Here is a 23123-nt window from a genome sequence, read left to right on the forward strand (position 1 = left end):
ATTTTTAGCATGTATATTTTCCACTATTCATGCTTGATTTTTAAATATTTTGGATATGTTGCACAAGACAATTAGAATGTTGAATCTCTTTTTGAACTATTGACCTCGTGGGAAATTAATGTGTTTTCAAATATTAGGTTACTGAACAAGCAGAGCCCAACAGCGAAACTGAACAGAGATTCATTATGTGCTGCGAAAGAAGCTATACAATTTAGTTCCAGATGTTTGTCACCATTTTCAAATAGCTTAGATGAAGGTCTACAAAACATATGAAGAGCATATAACTCAGTTTTGTTGTTTCGAAGCCCAAAAAGCGAGTTGAAAAACAAGGATTGAACCAGCCCGAAATTCCTGCACTGCAAAGACTGTTTCGGTTTATGGCCTTTATCTCAATGCTCAGAGGTCCAAAAATTGCAAGATCAGTGTTGTTGGAAAGAAAATTTGATTCTCTACAATTTCTCCAGAAATAGAGATCTTTGAATTCGCACTTTTTCTACCTCAAATCTGGCTTGCAATGTCTGGGTAGGAAGGAATTTAATGCAGAAAAGGAAACTTTCCTCATTACTGCAGGGGTAGAACAACCACAATATAAAAGAAGAGAAATGGGGTCTGAAAAACAGAGGGGAGACACTTAGAAACCCTATAACATAGCAAAGAAAAACAGAGGAGGCGGCACCCAACAGGAACAAAAAGAACAGAGGCAAAAATATTGAAGACCGGGAGGACACCTATCTCTTCCACTGAAATTCTCTGCTTTTGAGTGATGTTCATCGTATCAAGTTTGTTTCTCTTTAATTTAACTATGGAGTAGACTTTTATTCTGGAATTTTTGATGTAACCTTACTATGAATATGTGAACAATTTCTTCGATTGAATTATTACATTAAGATGTTAAGTATTTCATTCTATGTGTAATGCTTGCGTGTATTTAGCCAACATCTGCATGATTTAGAATTCAATTTGAAATTGAGAAGTGATAATTGTTTTAGTTATTGTTTGAAATACCTTAAGAAATCTATAGGATAGAAGTTTGTAGATAGTAAAGCTGAGGTGTTTGCTGTAAGTTTTTTTTTTAAATTTTTAGTTATAGTTGGAAACTGGAGAAACTAATGAACCCAATAAAAATTGTATTTATGAGATGCTTATGCATTGGTTAGAGATGGGTCGGGATGTACTGCTTCAACTCTAGGAACATAATAGTCTTGGTCAAGGTAATCAATGCCAAAATTTGAGTCAATGGTTATAAAACAAGTTAATGAGCAAGTAACCAAATTATGAGAAGAAATGAAAACTAGATTAAAAGAAGAAAGCAGGCAAAATTGAATGGTGAAATATATGTTTTCACATTATCGTCCTCACTCTGGTCCTTTTGGCCATGGATCCCCCCCTCATCTATGTAGCAATGTTTTTATTGTTGTAAAGTAAATATTGTAATGAATATTGAATTAATAAAATTTTAATATTCAATAAATTAATAGTTTTTGGCTTTATTTGGTTTTATTGTGAATTTTTGTTGTTTTTAGATTTAATACCCATATAACAAAAAAAAAAAAACATAATAGAGTTTCTGATGAAATCACCGAAAAACAAAAATTCTGTCGGCTAAAGGATTGCTATTTTGTTTAAAAGTTATAGAATGATGACGAAGTTTTAGACTTTTCAATGGATTTAGTGACTAAATTCTATTGCAAATGTTGTCACTTAACTTATAGGCAATTTTCCGACGATATAGCAACAAAATATTCCAATTTTTGTCGGGGAGGGGCTTTAATTTTTGTTGTGAAGAAGAAGAAGAAATGGGAGGGGGATTGATGTCGGTTACATCACTTTTAAAGTTATCGGTTGAATTGCCAATAGAAAATAGTGACATAATGATTCCATATATATATATATATATATATATATATATATATATATATATATATGACATGTCATATTTATAAAGTGAAAATGGTGCTATTCGTGTCTGCCTTCACTAAATTAAATCCTGAGGTCACTCCTAGCTGCAAGAATGACTGCTTCATTCATCAGGATACGCTATTACAAAAACAACTAGATAAAGTTAAAAGGAAAAATAATGGTGTGTTGTAAATAAAAACTTGTTAACATTATAAAAATATTATTATACGTTTATTCAGAAACATATTAAAAATCAAATGGTATTTAATAAAATAACATATAAAATCTATTCTTAATCAATTTATGGATTTAATAAAGTAATATATTATTAATATTTTAAATTAATTAAATTTTAAAAAATCTAAATTTAAATTAATAAAAAACAAAAAACATAAAAGACCAGATGCGCGTGCCTAACTTGAATTAAAAAGCCAAGACATGCGTGGACCTAACTTCTCAATCCTCTATCTTCTATTGTGTATATATATATATATATAATTTCAAGTCTAATTCTATTTAATTATGTTATAAAAGAATGTGATTGGAAGGGAGAAGAAAGTTTGAAAATAAATATAACTTTATTAACTTCGTAGTTGAGGTTATACTTGATATCTTTTAATGTATTAGTTAATTACAAAGGTATTGGTTGGTCCAATCTACATTTATATAAATACATATTCATATTAAATCACACTAACATAGTTCATATTTTATTTTAACATGATTATCTTATTTATGAAGTTGTATAAAAATTTAAATACATTTTACTACTATAAAGTTGGGCTAGCGAAAAAGAGTTTTGTTGTAATTTGTATAGCTAGTGAGAGATTTGACCTCGAGCAATAAATAACTTCATTCATGTAATTTGGTCCAAGGCTTCAAGTTTTACGTCTAGTGGGTACAATCTACATTTATATAAATACATATACATATTGCATTACACTATAATAGTTCTAGTTTCTTAACAAAATTCGCTTATTTATTACTATAAAGTTAGCCTAGTGATTAAAAGTTTTGCTGTACTATATATAGATTATGTGCATGTCTAAGTAATAGAACTGACTCAAATAATAAATAACTTTATTCAAGTAATTTGGTCCAATTATACAAGTTGTAGGCATGATGGTTAGCACGTACCCCAAAGATTAGATAGGAACTAGTAGGGGTGGCACTACACCACATATTAATGTTTTTTTTTTACATAAAAATATAAAAAAATATTAATATTTAAGAGCATTAGGTTTATTTATAAAACTAGACCAAAAAATCTTAGATCTGGTTGGTTGAAATGCATGATTCAAGAATAATATTTATAATATTAATTATAATACAAATAGTAATATTTATAATACAAATTAATAATACTATTTTTAATAATAATAATAATAATATTAAACTTGTTTGATTCAAGTTTTTATAGTTTTTTATCCCTTAAAATCAAATTTATGGTTTTTCTTCTATAGTAATAATGTTTTTTTAAAAAATTATTAAAGATAATGATAACAATAATAATAACAATATAAATAATACTAATGATTATAAACTTGAATCTGACACCTCAGCCAAACCCAAGTTTCTAGGGTATGGTTCTTCGAATAATAATAATATTATTAAAATTGTCTTACTCAAGTTTTTATAGTTTTTAATCCCTTCAAATCAAATTTATGATTTTTCTTAAATAGTAATAATATTTATTTTTCAAATTCAATAATGATAAAAATAATAACAATATTAAGAATAAGAATAACACTAATAATCATAATAATAATAATAACAACAATAATTTTTAATTTTACCATTCAAATCAAATCTATGATTTTTTTTCAATAGTAATAATATTTTTTTTTCAAATTTATTTATAATTATATTTATAATAATGAAAATAATAATATTAATAATATTAATAATAATATTAAACATGTCTGACCCAAGTTCTTATAGTTTTTAATTTTACCGTTCAAATCAAATTTATGGTTGTTTTTCAAAATTAATAATATGTTTTTCAAATTTATTAATTATTATATTAGCAATATTCATTATAATAAAAATAATAATATTTTTAATATTAATAATAATATTAAACTTGCATGTAACAACCCGGCGCAATTTGCCATATATTGTCCGTTTTGGGCCTTACCGCCCTCACGGTTTTGTTCCTGGTGACACGAGCTCACTTCTGAGCCTGACGCCCCAAAACGCGTATAACAAGTTGGCAACCAGCACTCTTATAAGGCCAGTTAGCACTCCATCACCCGCCGATGTGGGATATTACAATCCACCCCCCTTAAGGAGCTCAACGACCTCGTCGGCACAACCGGACAACCAGTGAGGCCGGCTCTGATACCAAATGTAACAGCCCTGCCCAACTTGCCATATATTGTCCGCTTTGGGCCTTACCGACCTCAAGGTTTTGTTTCTGGTGACGCGGGCCCACTTCTGAGCCTGACGCCCCAAAATGCGTATGACAAGTTGACAACCAACACTCTTATAAGGTCAGCTACCACTCCCTTACCCCCCGATGTGGGGTATTACATTGCATCACCCAAGTTTAAATGGGTCTGCCTGCAACGCTAGCCTCAAGAGCCTTGGGTCTAGCTATAACACCAGATCGAAGAGCCTTGGATGTGGATTTGGTTGCAAAGCCGTATCATAAAAGTATGATAACTAAATAGAAAAAGAAATAATGAAATAAAAAAAAGATTAATTGAAAAGGAAAAAAAAGAAAAAAAAACAAAGCAAAGAACTATTCCAATGAATAGTGCTTTGCGAGGAGGGGTACAGTAAAATCCCCTCATTAAATTACAATAATCTAATGAAAAGTAAACAAAACAAATCATGAAGTTTAATTCTCAATTAAATCGATATTAAAAGATGAAATTAGAAGAAAAAAATAAATTAAAAAAAAGAAAAAAAATATGAATCAATTGGTTAGCCTATCAAACTTGGGATCCATGTCATGAGAGTATGATAACTAAATAGAAAAAAAAATTAATATTAACTAACTAAATTTAAAAAAAAATTAATTAAAACAAAAAAATAAATAAAAAAGCAAAAACAAAACCTATAACTAATTATATTTTTTCAAATTTATTAATTATTATATTAGCAATATTCATTATAATCAAAATAATAATATTTATAATACAAATAATAATATTTTTAATATTAATAATAATATTAAACTTGCATAACCCAAGTTTAAGTGGATGTGGCTACAACATTAAATCCAAGAGCCTTGGATATGGGTCTGACGGTATGGTCGTGTCATGAAAATATCATAACTAAATAGAAAAAAATTTAATATTAAAGAATGAAATTAAACAAAAAAAAAGATTAAGGCCTCGTTTGTTTGTTGAAAAGTAGTTTTTTTCTGGAAGGTGGTTTCCTTGAAAAATAAATTCCTGAAAAGTGAATTATTTTTTGATGTTTGGTAGTATTATGAAAAATAAGTTGAAAAATATTTTCCAGTGTTTGGCTATGTCATGGAAAATAAGCTGGAAAATAAATTGTTGATATTTTTTTAAGTTTATTAAAATAATAAGGAACAAATCTTACAAATTAAAAAGTTGACTGAGAATAAAATAGAAAAAAATCTAATTTTATAAATTATTTCAAATAAAATAAATAACAATAAAAAGAATAAGAACCAAATCTGATAGATAAAAAAATTTCAATTAAGAAAATGATAGGAGAAAAGTAAATAACAATTATAAAAATGAGGATCAAAGTTGATATAAAAATCAAATTCTAAGGGATGAAACTGAAAACAAAAGATTCAAAACAAAATATATAACAATCAAAAGTTTGAGGACCAAATTTAATATAATCAGCAAATAACATGACATTTCTAAATTTTTCACAATTTCTGGAAAGTGTTTTCCGTCCAAAATAAAAGAAAAACACTGTTCTAAAAATCAAGCCAAATTTTTCTTTGACTGGAAAGTATTTTTCGTTGACCAACTTTTCTAATGATAAACAAATGCAAGAAAGTTTGGAAAGTGGTTTCCACAAAACTATTTTCCGTGAAACAAATGGGGCCTAAATGAAAAAGGAAAAACAAAGAAAAAAAAAACAAATCAAAGCACTATTCCAATGAATAGTGCTTTGTGAGAAGAGGTACAATAAAATCCTTTCATGAGAGCATGATTATCTAATGAAAAGTAAACAAAATAATTCATAAAGTTTAATTCTCAATCAAATTGATATTAAAAGATAAAATTAGATGAAAAAACTAATTAAGAAAAAAAAATCTGAATTAATTGGGTTAACCTACCAAATCAAGTTAACCCGTCAAACCTGGGATCCGTGTCCACTGTTATTAAACCTGGCCCGGCCCGACGAGTCGACTTGGGACCCGGTCGACCTGGTGGTTGGACCAGTTCGAGTTTAATAAAAGACTGGCTGTGGCAACAGCCCGGCTAAACCCGGGCGACCCGAGCAAACCCGGACGAGACCGGGTTTTTTTTTTTCAAATGTGAGATTTGAAACCCATGAGTATATATACTTTATGTTCCCAAGAAAAAAATCATGTTTTTTCAATGTGGGATAAAAAACATTTTGGTTTAAATACTTCAACTTAAAAGGATAACATAATATCTTTTTAATGTGGGATTTGAAACCCTTTCATATATATACACTATGTTCCCATGAAGAAAACCATGTTTTTTCAATGTAGGATAAAAAACTTTTTGATTTAAATATTTCAACTTAAAAGAATAATATAGTATCTTTTCAATGTGGGATTTGAAACCCTTTCATATATATACTCTATGTTCTCATGAAAAAAATCATGTTTTTTCAATGTAGGATTTGAGACCCATTAGTATATATACTCTATGTTCCCAAGAAAAAAATCATGTTTTTTCAATGTGGGATAAAAAACCTTTTGATTTAAATATTTCAACTTAAAAGGATAATATATTATCTTTTCAATGTGAGATTTGAAACCCTTTCATATATATACTCTATGTTTCCATGAAAAAAATTATGTTTTTTCAATGTGAGATTTGAAACCCATTAGTATATATACTCTATGTTTCCAAGAAAAAAGTTATGTTTTTTCAATGTGGGATAAAAAAAATTTTAAAAGCTTAACATAATATCTTTTTAACGTGGGATAAATTTTTTTAAAAAATATTCTTTTAAACTTCATAATATGTATAATCTATATTTACATAGATTTTTTCATATGAAATATTAAAACTTTATTTTTTTTAATTTTTCCGGGTTAATCCGGGTTAACCCGAGTTGACCCGGGTTGACCTATGAAATCCAGGACCTGGCCCCTTGGTCGGGTCAACCCTCTGGCCGGGTTTAATAACTATGTCTATGTCATGAGAGTATGATAACTAAACAGAAATTTTTTATTATTAATGAATTAAATCAAACAAAAAAATGATTAATTAAAAAAAAAACAATGAAAACGCGAAAATAAAAACCTATAACCAATAATTATTTTCAAATTTATAAATTATTATATAGCAATATTCATTGTAATAATAATAATAATATTTATAATAAAAATAATAATATTTTTAACATTAATAATAATATTAAACTTGTATGACCCAAGTTTAAGTGGTTATGGCTGCAACGCCATGCCTTAGAGCCTTAAGTCTGGCTACAACACCAGACCGCAGAGCCTTGAATGTAGGTCTAGCTGTAAGGTCATGTCATGAAAGTCTGATAACTAAATAGAAAAAAATTTAATATTAAAAAATGAAATTAAACAAAAAAAAAGATTAATTGAAAAGGAAAAAACAAAGAGAAAAAAACAAAGCAAATCACTATTCCAATGAATAGTGCTTTGCTAGGAGGGAACAGTAAAATCCCCTAATGAAATCACGATACTCTAATGAAAAGTAAACAAAAAAAATTATTAAGTTTAATTCTCAATCAAATAAATATTAAAAGATGAAATTAAAAGAAAAAAACTAATTAAGAAAAAGAAAAGAAATCTAAATAAATCAGGTTAACCCGTCAAACCTGGGATCCATGTCATGAGAATATGGTAACTAAATAGAAAAAAAATTAATATTAACTAACTAAATCAAATAAAAAAGATATTAATTAAAAAAAACAAAGAAAAAAGCAAAAAAAAAAAAAAAACTTATAACTAAAAGGCACTTGCCTTTCACTGTGGATTTGCATAATGCGATCTACAGTGAAACAAATATGAATAAAAATGCAAAAAAAAAAAGTATAACCAATAATATTTTTCAAATTTTATTAATTATTATATTACTAATATTCATTATAATAAAAAAAATAATATTTATAGTACAAATAATATTATTTTTAATATTAATAAGAATATTAAACTTGCATAACCCAAGTTTACTTGTGTTTGATTGCAACACCAGATCCAAGAGCCTTGGATGTGGATTTGGTTGTAAGGCTGTGTCATGAAAGTATGATAACTAAATAGAAAAAAAAAATTAATACTAAAGAATGAATTTTTTTAAAAATTAATTGAAAAGGAAAAAACAATGAAAAACAAAGCAAATCACTATTTCAATTAATAGTGCTTTGCTAGAAGGGGTACAATAAAATCCTCTAATGAGATCATGATAATCTAATGAAAAGTAAATAAAACAAATTATAAAATTTAATTCTCAATTAAATCGATATTAAAAGATGAAATTAGAAGAAAAAAAACTAATAAAAAAGAAAAGAAATATGAATCAACTATGTTAACCCGCCAAACCTGGGATCTGTGTCATGAAAATGTGATAACTAAATAGAAAAAAGATTTAATATTAACAAACTAAATCAAATAAAAACACTTAATTAAAAAATTAAATAAATAACCTAAAACAGTAATTTTTTCCACTATAAATTTCACAATACAATCTACAATACAATGCTAATATGGTTATAACATATGCCTTCATTGGATAATTTAGTTGCGTTTACAATATTCAGAATATCAATTAGCCTCCTGTAATTGGCGGAAAGACATTGATCTATAATTGATTTGCAAGCATTGGACTTACTTGATATTAATACAAAAATATATTATTCTTTTTATCTGAGCTATCTATTTGTTATTTTCTTGAATTTATGAGAATATCATTTACACAAATATATATTTTATACATAACAGTTAGCTTAGAGCTATCTATTTAAAGTCTTTTTTCTTCTTTGTCCTCCTTTTTCCTCCTCTTCTTTTCTTTCTGGTTTATCCATGGGTAAGTGAGTCGAGCTAGATTCTAGAGATCCCACATGCATAAGTTCATTGATACATTATAGCCAACAAGAAAGGATCTTAATTCTTTCAATACCACAAATTTTAATCCTCTTATGTTTTTGCAAGCGAGATGAATCATGTTTGTAAGATCTTAATCATAAACTTTAATTGGATTATTAAATTTTATTTTAAATTCATTTTGAATTGTCATATTATGTTAAAATTAATTTTTTTTAATCAAGAACTTCTCGATCATATATTTAAGTAACTTCTTGCTATCCATATTTGAATTCAAGACTTCTCTAATTTGAAATTTATGAACACAATTCATCTTATTTGAGAGGATCCAATTAATCCACACGCTAAATACTCCTTTTACTCTAAATAGGAGAAATATCTCATTTATCTTTAGGTCAAGTTCAACGATCCCTATAAGTATTATTTTGTTTTTAACTTTTAGTTAGATCTCTAATAGACCCTTCTATCATTATATACATATCAAGCAATTTTTCTCGTAAGAACTTAAAGAAGAGTAGAAAAAATGAATTTTTAATGATTGAAGATGAAGATCAACCTATGCAAATCTTTCTTTAATTTGCAGGTCTAATTATCTAATAGTAGTCAAATATTTGATTTATAATAAAAAAAAATATAATTTGAATGCTTTAGCAAAATAGTTTTAAAAAATAATTAAATTATTTTATTTTATTTTGTAAATTTTAAAATTTAATTAAATATCATTCTATTACTAATAAAGACATCATACATATTTTTTTTCTTTCTAAAATTAAATTTAAAATATTAATGTTTGCAAAATTAATGGTAGTCGTACTCACGAATATATTTGATATTTTGTTGAAAACACTCAATTAGTTTTTTGTTTTTAATTTATCTCATAAAAAAAAAACTCATTAGAGGAGGTAACAATAGGAAAAATGTGAAAATCAAGACTCTAAAATTATTAGAAATGAGTCTATAAAAAATTATAAAAAAATAAATAACAAAATAAAAAAAACATAAAAATAAAAGAATAAAAGTTAGGATAAGTCATGTGAATAGGCATAAAGCAAGTAGGTCCATGCCATTGATATATAGAAAATAATAAATTATCGAGGAAAGTTTATTTTGAAAAAATAATAAATCAATGGGCCTAAGGCATGTAGGCCCATGCCATTGAGATAGAGAAGATAATAAATTATTAAGGAAAATTTATTTTGAAAAATAATAAATAACAATGAAAAAAAATAAAAAGAAAGAAAAAAAAGTTAGGCCACATGCATGATGAAAGCAAGCTCACCAGTCAATTTGTGTGTTGAGAACACAGTTGAAATTTTATTTTTAAAAAAATTTAATTGTTTTTGCTTAAAAATATTTTTTATATATTTTTAAATTGTTTTAATGGGACAGGGTTAAAATAAGTTTTTTTAAAAAATATATTATTTTAAAATATTTCAAAACAAAAAATATTTTTTAAAAATAACTACTATCACACTCTAAAATATGAGTTCAATTCATTTCAAAATATAAAAAGAAAAAAAATAAAGCAAGGCATTCTATACAATTCTCGAACACCAATAACTAAAACAAATTTAAATTTTTAAAAATCATTTATTGTTTTTTAAGAAAACTACCAGATCTGGAGAATTAGATTTTGTCTTCTTTATTAATTGAGTTACGATGTGCGCATGCGCACCCACACACACACATATATGGGAGAGAGGCGTGTTTTAACTAGTCCACTCTAGATAGCATCACTTTCCTAGATTGAAGCTTGGAAATATGGGAGTTGATATGTACAATTAGTGTTTCTATTTCATTGTAATTCTAATGGCTCACGCTAACACTCTCCCTCAAGTTGATGCCCAACTTGTCAAGGGAGTCATGAAAAATTCTACTAGAAACTGTCTTTGTCAATATATCTACTAGATGGTCTTCTGATTTGACAAACATAAAACAGACAATCTTCTTTTCAAGGTTTTGCTTAATAAAATATATGTTTATCTCCACGTGTTTTGTTTGATCATGCTAAATAGGATTTTGTGAGATATCAATCACAACCTTATTGTCACAAAACAAGTTCATCTCCATGTTGGGACCGTAACCTATTTTCATTAGTAAACTTCTAAGCCATAGTAGTTCACAAAGCTCTTTTGCCATCCCCCTAAACTCGGCTTCAGCACTTGATCGAACCATCACTTTTTGCCCAATCTGCATCTGTGTATCCCTTAACATCTAAGTGGTTATTTTTATAGAACATCAGACCCTTTCCTAGTATGGATTTCAAGTAGGAAAGTATTTCAATCACTGCATTTGTATGTTCTTCGCAATACTTACGACATAAGCAATATTAGGGTGAGTGTGTGACAAGTAAATAAGTTTTCCCACTAGCCTTTGGCATCATTCTTTATCTGTTGGTACTTGGTCTGTGTTCTGTTAGTTTGTGATATTGAACTATAGGAGTATCTGCTGGTTTGCACTTTAATAATCCTACCTCGAAAAGTACATCTAGCATATACTTTTTTTAGGACAGTAATATACCCCTCCATTACTTTGCCATTTCTATTCCCAAGAAGTATTTAAGTCTACCCAGATTTTTTATCTCAAACTTGGCTGATAATTGCTCTTTTAGTCTTGAAATTTCTTCAATGTCATCCCTAGTGATTATCATATCATCTACGTAGATGATTAGGGTCGTCACCTTCTTTTTTCGATGCTTCAAGAATAAAGTGTGGTCCGCATTGCTTTGAACAAAGCCATACCTTATCATAGCTGAGCTAAATCTCTCAAACCATGCTCGAGGAGATTGTTTTAATCCATATAGAGCTTGCTCCAGCTTGCATACAACTTTAGTTCCTAAAGATGATATAAAGCCTAACGGGATCTCCATATAAACCTCTTCTTCAAGGTCATCATGGAGAAAAACATTCTTTACATCAAGCTGAAGTAGTGGCCAATCTAGATTTGCTTAAAGTGATAGAAAACTCTGATAGTATTTAATTTAATAATTGGTGAGAACGTCTCTACATAATTTATACCGTATGTCTGTATGAATCCTTTCGCCACTAACCTTGCTTTGTTTCAGTCAATTGATCCATCCACTTTATATTTAATTGAAAACACCCATTTGCACCTCACTCTCTTCTTCCCTTCAGACTGCGATATTAACTTCCATGTATTATTTTTCAGTACGACTTCCATATCTTCTTGTATAACTTGTGCCTATTTAAAGTTGGCCAAAACATCCTCTATATTATTTGGAGTATGAAAAAAAGATAATGTCTTGGTGAAGTTCTGAATCAGATCAGATGGATGTTGGGTGCTTACATAATTAGCAATAGGGAATTTGGACCGTCTTTCTTTTATATCAGGGGAGTACTTGTTAGGTGGTTTTTCTCTATTGTGTTTGAAAGATAACACATACTCTATAAGATTATTTAAGTCAGAAGTATATGGAGGGACAGTGGGAGAGCTTACCTCAGGATTGTTCTCAGTAGGAGATTCAGGTACCGTAAAGAGAGGGGTTGATTGGGTTTCTTAATTCAAAAGCTCCCCATTAAGCTGATATTTATGTATTCCTCCAACGACATTTTCAAGCCCTCTTAGTTGTCTATCGTTAGCATGTGTTGTATTGTCATCAATGGTAAGTGTTAGATTATCATCAACAGGGTATGTTGGATTACTAATAGTGGTAGTTGTAGGGTCTGCAGGGTCTACTGAATTATTAGCAGTGCTAGTTGTAGTGTCTGCTGAATTATTGGTAGTGCTAATGGTGGCTGGAGTTTTCATGTACAATTCAAATCTTCACTTTTAGACTCTCCCTAAAGGACTGAGTTAGAGACCATAGGAGAATAGAAGTGTTCAGACTTAATAAAGGTAGCATCCATGGTAATGTAGAGTCTTTTGTTAGTAATATCAAAGCATTTGTAGCCTTTCTTATTTAGTCAATAACCCAGAAACATACATTTAACAACACATGAATGAAGTTTAATGCATTGATTTTTATGAAGATGAACATAAGGCACACATCCAAACATGTGAGGTGGGAGCAACAACATGGTAGATAGTGCAACATAAGAGGAAAACACTTGCAGGGGAGTTTTGAATTACAGGACTTTAGAGGGCATTCTGTTAAGTAAGTATATAGTCATAGTGATAAGTTGGAACATTTTTGCTGTAAAGAAGAGCAAAAGATGTTTCCAGGATGTGACAATTTTTCTATTCAACCACACCATTCTGTTGTGGAGTCAAAGCATAAAACATTTCATAAAGAAGACCTTGTTGTTGGAAGAATGCTTTGAACTGATGGTTGATGAACTCCCCTCAATTGTTTGACCAAAGAACTCATATTTTGGCTAAAAATTGATTTTGAATCATGGTGTGAAATGCTTGGAATATTGGGAACACCTCTTTCTTTGTCATCATTAGGTAAAGCCAAGTTATTTGGGTGAAGTCATCTATAAATATAAGAAACCAACGATGGCTAGTTGCAGTAGTTTGTGGAGAAGGTCCCCAAACATCGGAGTGTATTAGAGAAAAAGGAATATTGTTTTTATTCAAACTTGCATAATAAGATGTTTTATGGCTCTTAGCTAGGGTACAAGTTTTACAATTAAATTCAATATCCTTTGATTGTAAAAATAAGTTTGGAAATAGGTGTTTTAGATATCCGAATGATGGATGCTCAAGGAGACGATGCCATAACCATATTTCTTGTTCCTTGCTACTAAGTTGATGGTGTACGTGATGTGTTTTCCTATGGTTGAAATCATTAAGGTAGTATGACCCCTCTCTCTTAGTACCACACCCAATAATCTCCTTGCTGAGAACATCCTGAAGAAAACAAACATTAGAGTATATTAGTACCACATAATTGAGTTCTTCAGTTACTTGACTTACATACATTAATTTATTTAATAACGAAGGAACAATAAGAGTGTGAGATAAACTGAGTGAGGTGAAATTGACACAATTCCAACTCCTATGATTGGATACCCGACTCTATTTGCATTTGCAATACAAGTCTTCTATGGTTGAGTTGTGTATGAGAAGTCTGCAAGATCAAAGGTCATATGGTTTGTAGCCCTAGAGTCGATAATCCACTCATTTTCATCATAATGGCTAGAATTATAGAAAACTTTTCCACAATTACCTGGTGTCTTAAGAGTGAAGGAATTTACCACAAGGATAAATGAGAATTGAGGTTCTGTTGTGACTGCTGCAGCTCTACCAATGCCTTCATCAGGTGTTGTGTTGCCTTTTTTTTCCTAGCATATAGTTTATATCACTATTCAAGGTACCTGTGTAACTTGAAGCATGTCTCACGAGTGTGTTTGATGTTTTCATAGTATTTATATTTTCCCTCATTGAAAGGTCCCTTCAGTTTAGAGAATGAGTTATGCTTTCTCATTACCAGTGTTAGTGATTGGCCAAATTTTAAGCCTTTTATGGCTATAACAACACCATTAGTTATGGTTTCTGCCTTGCTGTCATCACTGCTTGTCGAGTATCCTCTCTTCTAACATGAGCATAAGCCTGCTCAATTATAAGAAATGGTTTTAATTGGAGAATGTCATTATGAATATTATCAAATCGATCATCCAATCCATTCAAGAAAATATAAACTCTTTCTTCTTGTATCAGAGAGTTATATTTTTGTATGTCTATTGCACACTTCATGGGATTAAGGCGTCGAAAATCTATCTCACGCCACACTTCTTGTAAATCATTATAATATTTTTCGATTGATCCTTCTCTCTGTGGCATCTGAGTTATCCTATGTTGAAGTTCATAAACTTGTGACAAGTCAATTCCAATAAAACATATAGTTGTAATGGCATCCCACACCTATTTTGCTGTTGGGAAACAAATGAAGTTTGCAACAAGTGATTGATCTATTGAGTTAATTAACCACCCTTTCACCATGGAGTTCTCAGTGCACCATTTATAAAATGTCGAATCTGTTTTTGAGGGTTGAGGGAAGTATCCATTAATATACCCCAATTTAGTTTTGGCTGAGATGTTCATCTTAATTGTCTAGGACCATGAAACATAGTTGGATCCATCCAACTTAATGATGATTTGTGCTACAGAAGAGGCATTGATAAGTAGTTGTGAGGTATCTTGGACTTTTATCAAAACCTTTTTCATCTTGGTCGTAAAGTTGTCAAGCATGGAGTCTGTTAGGGGATTTTATGGTTGAGCCAAATCGGTGGAATATTCAGCCATGAGGTTAGAGTTGTTGAGTCAATTCTCTGTTAGGGTACATAAATCCTTAAACTATGCTCTAATACCATGTCTGATCAAGAGAATCAGATTTTTTCACCTTTATTAATTGAGTTACGAATATATATATATATATATATATATATATATATATATATATATATATATATATATATATATAATAGAAGAGAGCTGCTATATAGAGTAGACTAGTTAACCTCTAGAGGTATGTTTTAACTAGTCTACTCTGCATAACAACCCTTTTATAGATTAAAGCCTAGAAATATGAGCGTTGATATATACAACTAGTGTTTTTATTTCATTGAAATTCTAATGGCTCACATTAACAAAAACCATGTCATATTAATAAAAAATATCTTAAAATAACGTTGTTTATTGTTTTGAGCATTGTAGGTAGATTATTCATAGTAACAATGCAACCTTTTATTATCTTTCAAGTATTCTTAATAACGCTTTGTACAATGAAGAATATTTCATGAACTCCATAAACATAAAATAAGCAATAAAAAACTAAATTTAATTATCATTTCTTTTATTACGTTTATTGTGTCTATTACGTCATTCATTCACCAAAAAAGTAGTGGTAATTGGTGAGGTATAAATATCTTTATAATAGTGGTGAGGTGTGAATTAACACTACTTTCCAATAGAATAATGTTGTACTTAATATATGGTTTCTTGAGAGATATTATTATGTATTTGATGTGCAAACTTTTATAAAGGTTACCTTTTAAGACAGAAATGTTCATGTTATGGAAGACATGTAATACATATTGCAAAACTAACCTATTAGTTGATAAAGGTGAAGAGCTCAATGATTGTGAAAAGAGTGATAATAAATCCGTGACTAGGTTTGAAACCTGTTTCAAAAGCATGATCATACAAAGTAGCTTCTTAATCGAGATAAGTATTATAGAGATTGGGATAATCTCATATATGATGAGATATATGTGGATTGATATTATCCACTAATTTATAATATTTATTTTGATGATGCTAATGTTGATGATAATATCATAAATAATGATATGAATGGTTGTGATGTTATTATTGATGATTTCCTTATTAATAAATTAGAGGTTGAGTGAAAAGAAAACATGGAAGATGCTCAATTAAAAAAATATTATTGATTTAAATTATGTTGACCATTTTGATTACAAGTTTATTATTATCACAAAGATAGATGTATTTAAGAGTTATATGGATACAATACATATTCATGAAGCAAGTTTAATGTTTGCAATTTATTACTTGAGAAGCCAATGAGGGAAGAAATAATTTGTCAATTGTTGTTTCTTATTCAAGTTTTAAAATGAAAGGACTAAAGTTGATGTTTAAATTGTTATACACTTGAACCAACGAAAGAAAATGGGTTGGCGAGTATTTATTAGACACCCCGAGATCAAAGCAAATGTAATTTCAACTCGGGGACGGGTTCTTTTCAACTTGTAGAGACTAATACAATGAGATTTTCTCCTAATATGCATCTTATATTAATGAGTATTACTTTCAATTTGATCATTGGATATAACTGAAATTTTGATCGAGGGTTCCAAAACCTTGTTTTCCTAAAGTTAAATAATTTCATCCCATCAAAGTTCAGGAAAGCCTTCAAATAAGGCATAAAAGTTATTGTTTGAGATTTTGTATACTTCCTAATTGTTTTAGGATTCCTTTTCTATTTGTTTTAGAATGTTGTTATTATTTTTTCAGCTTTGTTTATGATTTTTATATATTTTCCTTTATTTTCAGGTTTTCAAGTTTATTTAGGTTATATTTTATATTTATTTTAGAAATTGTAAATCTTTTACAGAGACATTATTTAAAGAGAAATTTTAGTACTAAATATACGAATTAGGATTCTGTGTGATAATCCTATTCGATTTTATTTATGTCTTTCTAGCTAGTTATTTTCTTGTTTCTATTTATGTCTGCATTAAATAAAGATTGAGATTATAAAATATTTAAAGGGATATTTGTAAGAAAAAATAACTTGATTATATGCTTGTTATGTCCAATATGTCCTCATTATTAGAGGGATAAGAAAATTAGCTAAAATTTATCCATGAAACAAAGATAAAAACTCATTTTTATCATTATGCAACTAAACATATTTTTGTTTATCGTGTCTATATTTTTTCTGCCGTAGTACGCCAACCAAACACTATTATGTAATTAAGCTGACCCAATTCAGTTGATCAAGCTAGTTGCACCCTAGTATCTAGCACCAGACCTTGGACAATTTGTCTATAAAAGGGTGCAACTAGCTTGATCAACTGAATTGGGTTGATTGTAATCAAGGTTTGTACTCATAGCAATGGCTGTACCATCTCTTCTAGCTACCGCCGCCTTTCTTCTTGTTCTGAAAGCGAACATGATCATGGGTGCTCCATATTGTGGATCGGTTATTGTGGCTAGTGATCTTGATCTAGTCCAGGTCGCATTGAACCTGGAATTCTTGGAGGCAGAGTTTTTCTTAATCGGTGCAAATGGTGAAGGTCTTGACACCATTGCCCCGAACCTGACCCAAGGTGGACCTCCTCCAATTGGGGCTAGGAAGGCTAATCTTGATGACACCACTCATCGAATTATTCAGGAGTTTGGCTTTGAGGAAGTCGGTCACATTAGGTTTCTCCTCTTGCTTTCGTAGTTTAGGACAACATATACACAGTGATAAATTTTAGTAAATGTAAGACTGGGCATCGCATTATTCATGACAATCATGACTTTCTTTTTTCTATTCATGCATAGACATTCTTTCCTTTTTCCTCCATTTTCGGATCTCGGTAAAATTATTTCTCTGCATCGAATTTGATAATTGAATCAGGTGTTGAATCTAAATTTTATTTAAAATACAGTAGGTGAGTGATTCTCAATTATACACACACACACACACACACCGACACTTTACTGAAAAAGTTACCAGCGTATGCCTACAGCTGCCTCCAAGCAAGTCGGAGGAGTCACATTTTGAAACTCTTGCTATATTGGTTTTGGCAATTGGCATCAAGTTAACGGCATTCCTATCTACACCTACGTACACATATTTATTCAAGTGCTATTATATATATTGTGAAGGACCGGCCTTTAGCGCTATTATATTCCTACAAATATTATCCTCAATCTTCCTGATCTACAATCTGTTCTTATTATGCCGTTCAGGGCTATTTCGTCGAGAATTGGCGGATTTCCAAGACCACTGCTAAATCTCAGCTCCCAGATTTTTGCCACAATATTTGATCAAGCAGTCGGCTTCCCCTTGGTGCCTCAGTTTGACCCTTATGCTAACACGCTCAACTATCTCTTAGCAAGCTACATGATTCCTTACGTGGGGCTCGTAAGTTATGTTGGCACTATTCCATCACTTGTCACCTATAATGCTCGAAGTGTGAGCACCTCTCTATCTTTTAAATTGTCTTGATATATAATCCTAATAACCTATCGTGTTCGTTTTTTGTTCTTTTCACCTGTTTTTAATAATTCCTGGTCAATTACTTAGCTGGTGGCATCTCTCTTGGGCGTGGAAGCTGGACAAGATGCGGTTATAAGAACTTTGCTGTACAACAGAGCCAACGAGACGGTGTTGCCATACAACTTGACCGTGGCAGAGTTCACTGTCCAGCTGTCGAATCTCAAGAACCGGCTTGCCGGGTGTGGAAACAAAGATGAAGGACTAATTGTACCACTGGAGCTTGGTGCTGAGAATCGAACGACCAGTAACATCTTATCAGCAGATAGTGATTCTCTTTCGTATGCAAGGAACGCCTACGAAATATTCAGGATAATATACGGGACTGGTAATGAGCACCTGCCTGGTGCATTTCTTCCCCGTGGTGGAAATGGGAAAATTGCAAAAGGCTTGCTCGTTAAAGCGTAAAGAAAGCTACCTTTAATTAGTTAACTAATAAGCATATCTGTCTAAGTATTAATAACGGCTGTCAGCCATGACTCCGAGTTTTCATTTGAATAAAATTACAATATTATGGTATAATTAAAGAGATCAAGAGAGGAATATGAAGCTAAGCTGTTGGTGGCATTTCACGATATTAATTACTGTATGACGACTAAAAATCTCCAATAATTACTTCTTCCTATTGCTAATTCATAACCTCCCCACCATTTTAGGTGATTAAGATTATACCCATTTTTAATATGACAAACGTTAATGTCCCTCAATTTTATAAATCTCGAGGACATATTTCTCCATCCAAGAAAACCCTAACCCTTTCTCTGCACACGCCTTGTTTCTCTCCAACGGAACCGGTATTTTCCTTTTTATTTTTCCTTTCCATCTTCGATTATCCACCACTATGAATGGCTAGGAAAAGAAGAATAGCAATTGGATCTTCCGAGGAACACTAAAAATTTACATAATTATTAAAATATATGTAAGTTAATTCGGACATTCATATAATAACACTCAAGATTATTATTTACTAGCAGGAAGATAAGAATTCATCTCTTTCATTAACATGTTGGATTTTCTGAAAAGATCTTAGTGTTGGCAATTAAAAATGAAGATAAACAATATACATTTCATAGAAAACTTAACAGTACGCAACAGCCAGGTTCTTAAAATTATTATTAAAATTCAACCTTTTTGTCTCCTCTAGTTTCTCTTTGTTCTGAAGAAGAGTTTTTTGCGTCTAAATATTAGAGAATAATATAAATCATATCATAGAATCTCATCTAACAACTTAAACTATTAAGTTGAGATAGTTCTTTGAGATGTTATAATCAGAACCTTGATGACCAAGTGATCACGAGTTCGAATCTCACCATTCTCATTTATTTAAAAAAAATTAAATACAAGGTAATGTGAGCATGTGCAAGTTTCAAGCTCTAAGGACTTTTATTTAAAAAGATATGTTAGAGAATAATATAAATCATATCCTGCAGTCTCACCTAACAGCTTAAGTTATTGGATTGAAATAGTTCTTTACATTAAAAATGGTTTATTGTCCATTGATATATATATATTGCATGGGTTATTACAGAAATCTTGGTCGGTGCAGTCTACATTTGTTAACTTACGTAAGAAATTAAATACCTTGTACAGTTGTACTACTATAGAGTTAGCCTAGTGAACAAGAGTTGGCCCTGGTCTAGTAATAGATCTGACCTCAAATTATAAATAACTCCATTCATGTAATATGGACACAAATGCTTAATTTAGTTGCGTTTACATACAAAACAAATGCTTCATTAATTATACCCCAACTAGAAATATCAATTAGCCACGTGGCATTGGCAAGCTTTTGGGAAAAACATTGACCGTTAATTGGTTGTTGTGAATCAAATGCTCATTCTTCAATAGTAATTATTGGACATCCAATTTTGTTAACTTGACGTGATTAATGTTGTTATTAGCATTTCTTTTCAATAACTAATTCTTATTATCCTTTATTTTAGAGGATTTTAGATGCAATAGACTCACTTGAAATCAGCATCCATGAAAGATTTAATGTCCTTTTTAATCTAGGTCTTCGTTTTCTTGAATATATGATCTTTTGATTTCATAAGTTACCTAATTACGATTTGCTTGTTATGATTTGATCCTTAAAATCGGTTTACAAATTAATTTCATATGAGACAAGTAATTATGGATAACTCCTTTTATTATAATCATAATTATCAAACCCGATCTGAGATTAATCTAGTCAAGGGATCAAGTTCTGGATTTCTAGGTTAACCCGGAAAAATTAAAAAATATATTTAAAATTTTAATATTTCATATGAAAAAATTAAGAAAAAATCCATGTGAATACATACTATTAATGTTGTAAATAATAAAGTTTTAAAAAATATTTTAAAAAGTTTTTTTTATCCCACATTAAAAAGATATTATATTATCCTTTTAAGTTGAAATATTTAAATCAAAAAAGTTTTTTTTATCTCACATTGAAAATATATAATTTTTTTTCTTGTGAACATAGAACATATATACTAAAGGGCTTCAAATCCCACATTAAAAAAAACAACTTTTTTCTTGTGAACATAGAACATATATATTAAAGGGCTTCAAATCCCACATTAAAAAGATATTATGTTATCCTTTTAAGTTGAAGTATTTAAATCAAAATGTTTTTTTATCCCATATTGAAAAAATCATAACTTTTTTCTTGAGAACATAGAGTATATATACTAAAAGGTTTTAAATCCCATAATGAAAAAATAATATATTTTTCTAATATTTATATAATGAACTTTAAAAAATGTTAATAACCAACTAAAAAGATATGAAAAAAGAAGGATACAGGAGAAAAACCATATATGGAAAAAAAAAAGATCCCGTCCAGGTTCGCCTGGGTCATGACCAGTCCATCCACCGGGTTGATCGGGTCCCGAGTCGACCTGTCGGGCCGGCCCGGGTTTAATAATTATGATTATAACTAGTTTGTTTTTCAGCGTTAATTCAATTATATATTTAATATTATTTTACTAATTTTATATCAATTTATTCAATAATAAACCATTATTTACTACTAGTAAATTGACAAATAAAAACAAAACTACTAGCAGATAATTCAAAAATAGTGACAGAAAACTTCAATCAAAATTTTTTGATGAAATGCATTCTATAGGTAATTTTTGACAAACTAAAAAATAAAAAATTAATAAAAAAATCCATCATCACTTCCTTCGGAATGTCGACATGTCATTATTTACCAATGAAATTGTTGTCAAAATAATTCCGTTGACAAATGTAAATAAGTTATAATCTATAATTCCCTCCCTCCATTCTTTTTCCTCTTACCAAGAAAATACCAGCAACCCTCTTATTATCTTCTTGAAGGGTATGTTTGTTTATGCATTTCAAACACTTATTTTTAAAAAAATTATTATTTTTATTTTTTTACTTTAAATTAATATATTTTTTAGTATTTTTAAATTATTTTGGTGTGCTGATATAAAAAATAAATTTTAAAAATAAAAAAATATAATGTTGCATTTCCGAGCGAAAAATACTTTAAAAAGCAATCGCTACTACACTCTCAAACACTCCAAAAGAAATGCACCAATGGCCTTTGTCTAGAGAATCTGATCGCCAATTACAACCCCCATTGGTTTTCACTTCTCTCTTGAAACCATTGATTAATCTATCTAAATAAAATCCCTATTTGGTAATCTGACTTCTCTGCTTTGTTATGCTTCTTTGCATAGTAATTCTCCACATTGTTTCTTGGCATTAGGATTTGACAATATAGGTTGGAGACTAACTTGTTGCATTCTCAAGTCAAATGTCTTTTCACTCTAGAAAAATACAATTAATAGCCCTACCTAAATGAGTAAGATCTTCAAGTTCAAATCTTAGCAATAAAAGAACAATCTGAATCTGTTCTGCAGACTAGACATTGTTCGGTGTTCAGCTCATATCTTGAGTTCTAAAAGTCTAAATGAGTCCATTCTTTTTTGGTTGGAAAGCTAAGACAAATACTCATAAAATAAGGCATTTGCCATACATTTAGATATGAGGGTTTTCAGATAAAGATCTTGTTCTTGCTTCTTTTTTTTCTATTTTTGTAATAATCAAGTTTTATTTCATATTATTATCATTAATCTTTTATTTACACTTATCATTTCCTTTACTATACTTAGTCAATTTATATCATAACTATATTCTTATCTTGTTTAATTTTGTTTGTCTTCTTCATTATGTTTAGTTATGTTTATTTTTGTCAAGGTAAAAAAGATTACACTAATGGTATAAGAATAAATATAGTACAAACTCAATATGAACTTTAATATTTATATTAAAAAAAAGTTTGCTATTAACATGTTTTATAATTGT

At 29.7% G+C, this 23123-nt stretch overlaps 1 protein-coding gene across 1 annotated transcript; it reads left to right on the top strand.

Moving 5' to 3' along the window:
• The first annotated feature begins 17615 nt into the window (after positions 1-17615).
• On the top strand, positions 17616-19327 carry LOC133681171 (ferritin-like catalase Nec2). Its single transcript, XM_062104331.1, has 3 exons — positions 17616-17959; positions 18494-18719; positions 18831-19327. The coding sequence occupies exons 1-3, from the start codon at positions 17649-17651 to the stop codon at positions 19206-19208; spliced, it is 915 nt and encodes a 304-aa protein (XP_061960315.1). The 5' UTR covers positions 17616-17648; the 3' UTR covers positions 19209-19327.
• The last annotated feature ends 3796 nt before the right edge of the window (positions 19328-23123 follow it).

This window comes from Populus nigra, chromosome 1, assembly GCF_951802175.1.
Source record: "Populus nigra chromosome 1, ddPopNigr1.1, whole genome shotgun sequence".
Taxonomy (NCBI): Eukaryota; Viridiplantae; Streptophyta; class Magnoliopsida; order Malpighiales; family Salicaceae; genus Populus; species Populus nigra.

Coding starts and splice junctions, on each gene's coding strand:
- LOC133681171 (XM_062104331.1), top strand. CDS start 17,649: ATGGCTGTACCATCTCTTCTAGCTACCGCCGCCTTTCTTCTTGTTCTG. Junction 17,960..18,493: donor GAGGAAGTCGGTCACATTAG/GTTTCTCCTCTT, acceptor TATGCCGTTCAG/GGCTATTTCGTCGAGAATTG. Junction 18,720..18,830: donor TCACCTATAATGCTCGAAGT/GTGAGCACCTCT, acceptor TCAATTACTTAG/CTGGTGGCATCTCTCTTGGG.